Below are 10536 nucleotides of genomic sequence, written 5' to 3' on the forward strand. Positions count from 1 at the left end.
CATGCATCTTAAGTCTTCCGTTCCGCGACTCTACATCTCACGCCGTCAAGGGGGTCGCGGAATATTGAGTCTTGAATGTCTTCACAACAGGATTATTCTGGGCACAGCACATAGAGTTGCAAATGGAAGAGATTCTCTTCTTAAAATGGTCAGGAATCACGAAGAAGTGGGCAAAGGAGCATTTCTGTACAAAGCAGCGGTGGAGGCTGCTGAAACACTTGGACTTGACTTCAGTATTAGGGGTGAGCAAAATGCATCAAATCTAATCTATCTCGAGTACTCACTCCTGAAAGCCCGGATTAAGAAAGCACAAAAGAAAAACTTTCATGAACAGCTCCTAGATAAAAGGATGCACGGTATCTTCCACAGAAATGTGAAGGATCAGTCAATATCTTGTGAGCTAACGTTTGCTTTCCTTAAATCGCCTGGATTGAAGTGTGGTATAGAGGGTTTCATTTTTGCATGCCAAGACGATGACATTTCCCCCTTAACATACCGTCGCCACATTTTGAGCCAAGACATTCCCGATGATAGCTGCAGAGCGTGCCATGCACACCCCGAGCATTTAACTCACATACTATCTAGTTGTCCAACACACGCGGGAACGACTTACATTCAAAGGCACAATGCGGCACTAAGAGTACTTTATTACCATCTCTGTCACTCCTACGGCATTCACCTTAATATCGCTCCTCTAAATGCTCCTAGGGAAATTGAGTCAATTGTCGAGAATGGGAAGTGCCGCATATACTGAAACTTTATATTCTCGACAATTGTTTCTGTTCCTCACTCGAGGCCTGACATGGTTCTTCTTGACTTCGAGAAGCGAACCATGTTCGTCAACAATATGCTAGAACACTTGCGGGAAAAATGCAGAAGGCGGTTGTCCTTGGGTCGCTCCGTGATCTTAGGGTGCACGAGGCTTTTGCTGGATCCTCGTATTGATTCCTTTACAGACTGTAACCACCTATCTCACGGTTGTGATACGTGGTTATGACTGAAATTTTACCGCGATTTCGCTGGAAGCGGGTGCAATTATTCAGATTAGCACCCGCTCCCGGCGAAATCCTGCGGTTGTCCTTATGAAAAATTTTTAATTATATACAGTTCAATAATGTATTTGTTGCTTAATCTTGAAAGCTTTCTTCTGGCTGCAATCAGCCCCTAATAATTTTATTACAAAATTTGAAGGAGATTTTGAATTAAATAGTTAATTACATTATTGCAAACCTCATTTCTAAGATAAACGATTTTGAATTTTTTGTTTTAAATTAAAGATCGTTCAATTCTATAGATCTTGACTCTCCGAACTTTTGTCTCCTCTATTTTTTATTAATAATTTTTCCACTCAAAGTATGAAAAACAAAAGTTTTGTACGTAACAATTTTTTACGCTTTAATAACTGATGAAGAAAACTTTATATTTTCTTAAATAAATGTTTAGGGACTCATAGAATACAAATAATTTGTTTATTATTCCATTTATTTGTTATAAACCAATTTTACGAACAAATTGACAAATAGTCTAATGGGTAAAAATTTTTTTTTGCTAAATGTGCTTCACATTATTGTAGAAATGGCATTTAATAACAAAAATAATTTAAAACTTTATAATAACCACTATGATAAACCGTTTTTGAGGCAAAATATTAGAATTTGAGATTTTTCAAATGATAATTTCCTTCAATGGCTAGAACGACTTTAGGTATTCCTTAAAATAATAAAGATTTAATCATATTTGATCAAATATAGCAATTTAAATTTTTGTAAACAAATTAGGTGAACAAATTAAAAATGTTGGCCCTTTCGCATAGAAATTTGTTTTTGCACTGGAAATGTTTTATGCTATTGGACGAATGATGGCTAGTCCCAAAAATATTAGAAAAGTTAACAATAACCACTGTTACTAACAATTCCTGTGACAAAATATTTAAACTTAAGGTTTTATCAAATTTACATTTTCTTTGATGGCTTAGTCGGTGGGTTATTGTCGAAAGATTTTGTATTATATTTGTATTATTTATAATATTATATTATTATTATATATTATTTGTATTTGTATTATATTTGTATTATATTTGTATTGTATTATATTATATTTTGTGTTATGATTCATTTTCAATCTATTGCGATTAAAAACACGATTTTTTCAAAGTGAAACTGCCAACATTTGGAAATTGTTCATGTAAATTGTTTATAAATATATAAGCTGTTATATTCTACTGAATATGATCAAAGAAACATTTCTTTAGGAATATCCGTAGCCATTGTAGCGATTAAAGAAAATAAAAATTTTAATAAAACCTTTGATTTGAATATTTTGTCACGAGGATTATTTATAACAATGGTTATTGTTAACTTCTCAAATATTTTTGTGATTAGGCGTGATTTGTCCAACAGGCTTAAACATTTCCAGTGCAAAAAGAAAAGATTTCTACGCGAAAAGACCAGACTTTTGAATTGGTTTATCTAATTTCTTTAAAAAATTTAAATAGTTATATTTTATCAAATGTTATTAAATATTTATTATTTTTAGGAATACCTGAAGTCGTTCTGTTGATTGAAGGAAATAATAATTTGAAAAATCTCAAATTCAAATATTTTGCCAGAAAAACTGTTTATCACAGTGGTTATGATCAAGTTTTAACTTATTTTTGTTACTAAAAGTCATTCCTACATTAATGTAAAGCACTTTTAGTAAAAAAAAATTTACCGATAATAAGACTATTTGTCAATTTGTTTATCAAATTTGTTTGTAACGAATAAATGGAATAATAAACAAATTATTTGTATTTTATGAGTCCCTAAACATTCATTTAAGCGCAAAAAATTTTTATGTATAAAATTTCAGGTTTTCCATACTTTGAGTGGAAAAATTATTAATAAAAAAATAGAGGAGACAAAAGTTCGGAGAGTTTAATAGTTTATAGTCTGTTCATTTTACAAATGAAGTTTTCAATAATATAATTAATTATTCCATTCAAAATCTTCTTTAAATTAAAATTTGTTATAAAATTATTAGGGGTTGAAATTAAATAAATATATACAATATATTAAATAATATTAAATCCATTTTCTCATTTATTAGTCTTGTCATCGACTTTTTAGAAAATTATTCCCTCAAACATTTTAATTACAATTACTATTACTTTAAAATAATATTTTCTTCAAAACTTGAAATTTTTAAGGTTTTAAAGGTGCCAAGATTATTCACTGTGCAACTTAAGATGTAGTCTTACATATTTTAATTATTATTATATTTATATTGGATATACTTAATTTATTTTTTATTAAATCTTCTGATCATGTATATATTTTAAATATTTTTGTCATTGAGCTCTTAAATATGATTAATTTTTTCATTAGCAACATTAATAATTTAACCAATAAATCATTTTGTTTAACCAGAGCAAATAATAAAAGCAATAATATCAGCAAAATAAATCATAGAAATATAAAGTTCGAACTGCTTTCAAAATGCATCTCAAAGTTAAATTTTATTCATATTAAACTATATATTTTTATGACTTTTTATATTTTTAAGTAATTAGTAAAAATTACGCTTATTCTTTCATACTTTCTTCTGTTTATTTGCAAACGGCATCAAGTTTTTAATTTTTTTTTGCTTTTTCTTAATGAAATTGAATGCAGAAGTCAGACCTACTTTTTGTGGCGCCATCTGTTGGATCAGTTTAACCGACAATTCCCCTCCGGATCGTAAGAAAACAGAAAAGTGGCGGCGATGCATGGGGCTGATTATGATGAATCTTTTTCTGGCATTGTCGAAAATCCAGTACAAGTATTTAACAAATCAAACTTCGGGAACCGCAAACGTATAGTGGAAAGTTACATTTTTTGGGTACATTTCCCGATGCGTGAGTAGATAAATCGTAGTCTTCCGATTATGATATTGTGACGAATCTAGATTTAATATCCCTGACAACAAATAAAAGTAATTAAGGAAAGAAAATCCTAGATCTAAAGGTTTAATGGGAGTTTAGAATTTTTATTGAACATCAACTATATCTAATTTCATTAAAATATTATTTATTACGTTTAATTAGTTATTACCCTTTTAAATCATATATTGCATAACTTTCAGGATAATTGAATAACAAGAAATTGTTTTGAGTAATGATTACAAATTTTATATTTTAGTTTATAAACGTTGCGAACTTCAGTGAAATTTACAATCGAGGAGATTTTTAGAGTTGTGATTATCATTTGTTTTTTAAAGATAAAAAAATGAATACAGGTGTTGCCTGTATAAAAAAATTTAGTGTCCCATTGAACTTCGTATGATCATCTCATCTCGGGCTACCCTACAATGATATATGCATATGAAAGTCACTTTTCTTTTAAAGGAAAATAAGCAAGAAGATGAAATATCAGAGCTGTTGAAATCTTTTGAAAAACCGCATGTTCCATTTGCATTGGTGCGACCTATCCCAGGTAAGAATTTTGTTATCTTTCAACCATTAGTTGTAGGATGTAAAAATGTACAAAAAACATGATAACCAGTAAAATGCTTGTGAAGAAATGTTGTTTACTTTAAAAATGATTCAAAGTGACATATATCCAGGAAATGATTCAAATTTGAGGGCATATAAATTTAGAAGTTGTGACAACTGAAAAAATACGAAACATTTATATTGAAAGCATCGAATTTGAAATCATTTTCTAACTTTTTTAATTTATAAATTAGCATCTCTAAAAATGTTTGAGATCTTTATTTATTTAAGTATTTTGATGTTATGTTTTTGGCTTGCTTAGTCATATCGTTTTTTGTCAATGGAATTAAAGTTTTTGATCTGGATACTAGCCACAAAAGCTAAAATGTTTTTTTAAATTTTAGCTGTTAAAAACTTTTAAAAAACAGGGGTTATAGAGCGACAGGTATTTATTTATTTTTATTTAGAAGTAAAGAAAAATGAAAACATATTTGCTGAACAATTTATGAAAAGCGCATCTTTTCGAAAAATATACTTTTTATTTTAAATGCAGAGAGCAGGAAAGTTGAAAAATAATTGGGGCTTTATTTTTTGAATGGGAATTTTCTACAGGTCTAATTAAAAACCCTATATGCAATAAGTTTTTCCATATCACTTGTTAAGGCCATGTGACGAGAGGGTCACGTGACCAAATCTGGTCCTCAATTTCTCTTTCCCAACTTACGTCTAAACGAAATAGGGTATCGCACTTAAAGTTTGGAAAATGAAAGATGAGTTAATAAAGTGCATGTCTCTGCTTTGTTCCGGTGGAAATTTCGTAGAACAAAAAATTTCGAAGAAAGTACAAGCGGAAGTTAGATCGTTACTTTTCTTTCCCAACTTACGTCCATACGGAATGAGATATCGTGTTAAAAAGTTGGCAGGCTAAATAGAAGACATTCAGGAATGTGTCTCTGGTCCTAAATAATTGGAACTGTGAAAACAGATTTTTTCATTAATATTTTAGAGAAATACTTACCGTGCTGTAAAACCCTGCAAGCAATTTTTAATGTTCTCAATGGGTTATTTATGAGGTTTATATTTATCAAAGTGGGGCAAAACAACAAAAATCGCTCACGAACATTATGCACAACTAATGCAAAAACTAATGTTTGCACTTGAAAAGCAAATATACAAGTTTGGTCTGACATACGTATCAGCTGTGCCAAAGTAGCACTACACTGAGAAAAATGTTTTTTTGAATCAAACAAATTTGTTTTGAATCAAACTAATTATTTCTTTAATATGGGGTCAAAAAAATGTTTGGTTGATTCAAATAAATTTTTTGTTTGTTCTTATTTGTTTGGTTCAAATAAATGTTTTGGTTTGTTTCAATAAATATCTTGTTTAAAATAAGTAAAGTTATTGTTTACATTGAATATATATTTTTTAATTTTTTATTTTTTTTAAGTGAGTCAGAATAAAAAATCTTGATTTTTTCTTTTTAGATACATACCAAAACGAAAATAGGATGTAAAGTATTAGCCGAAGCGTTACTAGGCTTGCTGCAGTGTCTCAGTGGTTCTAATACTTGATCAAAATGATTTTTCATCCCAAAAGAAAATCATACCGCCACTGATGAAACGATTAAACTGGGTTCGATTCTACATAGTGCGCCGGACACTCAAAAATACCATTCTTTTGTACCCTCTCCGAAATTTTGTCTAATTTTTCAAAAATATTTGCCGTCTCCACAGCATAGCATTTTCGCGAAGAGAAATATGAACGTTAAATTCAATACAAAAATCATTTTTGAGTAACATTGTGAGAAGCCAAGAGATACCAAAAAGCACCCCAAAATGGGAAAGGCAAGGGGACTCAAATCAAAAAGCACCTCAAATTGCTAGATACAAGAAGATTAACACCAAGAAACGCTCCAAAACGTGAGAGGCAAGCGGACTCACCAAACAGCATCTCGAAATGTAACTGGCGCGCAGAACCTCGGTGGATCTAATACGTGATAAAAATGATTTGCTTCTTTACGTGTAACCAAAACTTTATTTTATTTTCACGTTTTAGTAGTTATAAAACGATTTATAAAAGTTCTAAAAGAAATTTTCGAACAGATTTTATTGTAGTAAAACTGTAGTTAATAATAAAATAAAAACGGTTGTGGTGAATGGTTCTCCACGCCTGTTACATTTTGAGATGCTTTTTGGTGAGTTTGCGTGCCTCTCACGTTTTGGGATGTTTTTGGTTATTCATATTCTTGACTCTAACAATTTAGAGTACTTTTAGATTTGAGTCTCCATGCCTTTCATAGCTCGCAGCGTTTTTTGATGTAAATCTCCTTGCTTCTCACGTTTTGGGATGTGTTTTCGGGTGAGTCCCCTTGCCTCTCACAGTGGTACTTTAAAATTATGAATATGATAAGATGCCGAATACTTATCCAAAATTAGAGTCAATTCCGGGGAGGGCATAAAAGAATAGTATTTTGTCTGCCCAGTGGCAGCATGATTTTCTTTGGAGATAAAAATATTACAGGAAAATCATTCTAATCAAGTATTAGAACCACTGAGAGGTCACATCGCGCCTGGTAGTGTTGCAGTTAGTTGGCGCGGAGCACCCGTGCTCTTATAACCTTCTACAACTCAACCAATACTTTCCATCTGATTTTCGTTTTGGGATGTTTAAAAAAAGATTTTAAAATTCCGCGTTTATTTATTATGTTTATTGTAAATCTCGTTTAAAGGCATTTGCAAAATGCTCATAAAAATGTAAAATTTATTACTTGTATCAGGAGTTATATGCAATTGCAATTTAACGGTCGAGGTGAATCGTCGAAAATTTTAGCCCCTGTATCTTGACAATTCGCTATACTAGGTGCGCCCCTTTCACACAATTTACAGAGGTCCGCTAGCACTACAATCTGGGACAGTTTCAATACGATATGCGACAAGAACATTTTAGGCCATATCTATACTGTCTTGAAAATGGGCTCAGTAGACGAAGAATTTTATTACTGTTTATAGTCACATTAGGTATATTTTAGATTGAGTAGGGGAAAACAGTACGAGGTGAATAGATAAACTTTTAAAGTCATAATATTGATACATGATGAACAATTAGAAAAGTATTAAATACCAAATTAAAGCTAGACAATTCATTATAAAGGTAGCAATGCCATTACATGAATTATATTAGCCATTTATCCTATTACATGTACTTTTTTGAAAATTTACAATACTAACATTTTAAGCCTTTTCGATCAGTTGTCGAAGGACATTATGTATAAACTAATAAAGCAATAATCCAAATTCTGACACTAGGCGAGGTGCATGGATATTCCCCAAATTCCACTTTCTCTAATATTTACCTGACCTAAAATCATTTAACCCAATAGCAATCTGCTATACCTTTAATTTATCCTAATTGATCATTTTCCTACTTTTTTCTGAATTACTTTTTGTTCTAATTTTTATTTTTCCGAATTACCATTCCTCATAATTTTTATATTTTTGAATTACAATTTGGCATAATTTTTATTTTACCGAATTATAATGGGACATAGTTTTTATAATACCGAATCACTATCTAACATAATTTTTATTTTTTCTAATCACTATATGAAATAATTTTTATTATTAGAAAAATTAGGTCAAATTATTATTCGATAAAATAAAAATTTTGACAAATGGTAATTCGGAAAAATAAAAATTGCAACAAAAAGTAATTTGGAAAAATACAAATAAGGTAATTGGCAATCATGACAAATAAAAATTATAGCAAATTGCTATTGGGTCAAATGATTTTAGGTAAAAAAAATATTAGGGAAAAGAGAATTTGAGGAATATTTATGCGCCTCACACTCAAATTTTATTTTAAGAATTTTTTTAAAATGATTTTGACGTATTGTAAACTCAGACCAAAAATAAAGTATCGAGCCCTTTGTAAAGTAGGTCTAATTCGAATTTAGCCAAGTTCATTAAGCTGCTTTTGACCCATGTAGGTATCTGCTCTTTCCTGTGCTAGAAGGTCAATCGAAGAGATTCCCGCTTTCACTCCTGTCCCTTCTACAGATGTACGGTATCAGATGCAAACTCTAATGCAGCGATTCCCAAACTGCTACCCTGTGTAGGGTGGCTACCCGGCGGTAGGGTGATGCCATCCCGGGACGGTTAGCTCGATAGGCTCCAAGGCAGGGTCCCCACTGTGAACACGGGACTACTTTTGTTGATGCAAAATCCTGTTAAATAAAACAAGAAACCAACGACCAAATTTGGACCACAACGAACAAACAAAAACAAAAAATCCTATTGTAATATGAAAAAACAAAAAACAAATAAATTTTTCGGACAAGAATAAAAAAGAGTAAAGTAAAATGAGAAGGCAGCCAACCATGTCCCCTTCCTTCTCTTTTTCTTTCTTTCGTCTTTTTTATTTTTATTATCACCAAATTACAATAAAATAAAATAAAAAACATAAATAAATAAATAAAATTGCATTACCAACGTTTCGGTACTCGTACACCCTTATCAAGGCAAGACAAATTTAAGTGGTAGAAATTGATAGCACCCACGAACAGGTGCTCTCTCTTTGATACCTGAGAATCGAGTGAGGGTCAGTAGGACAATCTGTTGTAAACACAATATAAATATCTGTCACAATTGCATCAGAAATAGAGAAAGTAAAAGAAAAACAGAATTCATGAAACAGCCACGTTAAATGTAATTAATCATATTAGCATAACTTTTATTCAGCTTATCCAAATCGGTTTTTAAATTAATAGATAACTTTTTTTGTTTTTTTAATATAAAGCATTTCAATGAATTCCCTCTTTCGCTCAATACTTTCACTATGCAAAATTTGAACATTATCCCAGTCAAACTCATGGTCAACATCAACAAATTCCTTTGCATGTCTGGCAAGAATACTCTTATAACAGCGTCCTAAACGAACATCACTTTTGTGTTCTCCTATCCTAGTATTAAGAAGTCTGCCAGTTTTTCCTACGTAATTCATCTTACAGATCCTGCAAGTGAGCTTATAGACAACACCACCCTTTTCAAAATTATATAAAGGATCTTTGCAAAAATTTATCACCGAATCCATTTTGAATAGAATGCGGAAAATAGTATGAATTTTAAATTTTTTAAACATAAGTTCAATAGTTTTAGAAACTTGACCAAAAATGGAAGAACAAAAGTATTAAATGAACTATATTCCTTTAACTCTTTCTGATTATCTACAAGCAAATTATTAATCTCTTTGTCTTTGATTTGTTGAACTCTAATTGCAACATGTTTCTCAATTAACTTTTTTGGATAATGATTCAGAAAAAGGATGTTCCTAACAATATTCAAATTTCTTGTGTGAAATGAATAATGGGACAAACATAGAGCTCTGTCAACTAAGTTTTTAATTACTGCAATTTTGTTTTGAAAGGGATGAGTAGAAAGGAAATTTTAAATTCTACCTGAATATGTACTTCTTCTGTACCAATTGGTAATAATATTACCATCCCAACTCTTACTTACTTCTATGTCCAAAAGACTGATTTTATAATCCTCCTCTATTTCATGAGTAAATTGAAGTTTTGGATGAAAACTGTTAAAAGTATCAATAACGATCTGTAACTTTTCTAGAGGAACACATAATAAGGTATCGTCGACAATTTTGTTGGCCTAGCATGAAAGCCTTTCATTGTTCTGAGATTGAGACATGTTACAATAACTAAAGTTATAAAGGTATGACGCAATTAAATTTAAATGAGCTGAATCAATTTCGTGATATAATTTTAGAAATATGGAAAAAAAAGTTCATAAAAGTCGGTTAATATTTTCACTTTTGTCCAAGAAAATACATGATTGGACCACTTTGCAGCGCAACAATAGTGCCATAACTTTGGAAGTTATAAACCGATTTATTTCTATCTTTTTCTAATGTTCTCGTCATAATCCAGAAAATCTAACGCTACCTATTAAAATTCGCTAATGAATATTTTACTAAATATTACACCTTTCCTAATCGACCCTAATTTTCTTATAATGGCAAGGTCGAGCGCGACAAGCCAGCACATGCCCGCATCACAGGCTGTCAAATGCGCC

At 31.0% G+C, this 10536-nt stretch overlaps 1 protein-coding gene across 2 annotated transcripts in view; it reads left to right on the forward strand.

Annotated features, from left to right (window-relative positions):
* The window catches only part of LOC117178816 (PIH1 domain-containing protein 1-like), a 113635-nt gene that overhangs the window by 28375 nt on the left and 74724 nt on the right, over positions 1-10536 (forward strand). For both annotated transcript variants that reach the window (XM_033370307.1, XM_033370308.1), the window contains exon 2: positions 4364-4451. In XM_033370307.1, coding sequence (XP_033226198.1) covers positions 4364-4451 — 88 coding nt within the window. The remainder of the gene's footprint in view (positions 1-4363; positions 4452-10536) is intronic.

Source organism: Belonocnema kinseyi, chromosome 8 (genome assembly GCF_010883055.1).
Source record: "Belonocnema kinseyi isolate 2016_QV_RU_SX_M_011 chromosome 8, B_treatae_v1, whole genome shotgun sequence".
In the NCBI taxonomy this organism is placed as follows: domain Eukaryota; kingdom Metazoa; phylum Arthropoda; class Insecta; order Hymenoptera; family Cynipidae; genus Belonocnema; species Belonocnema kinseyi.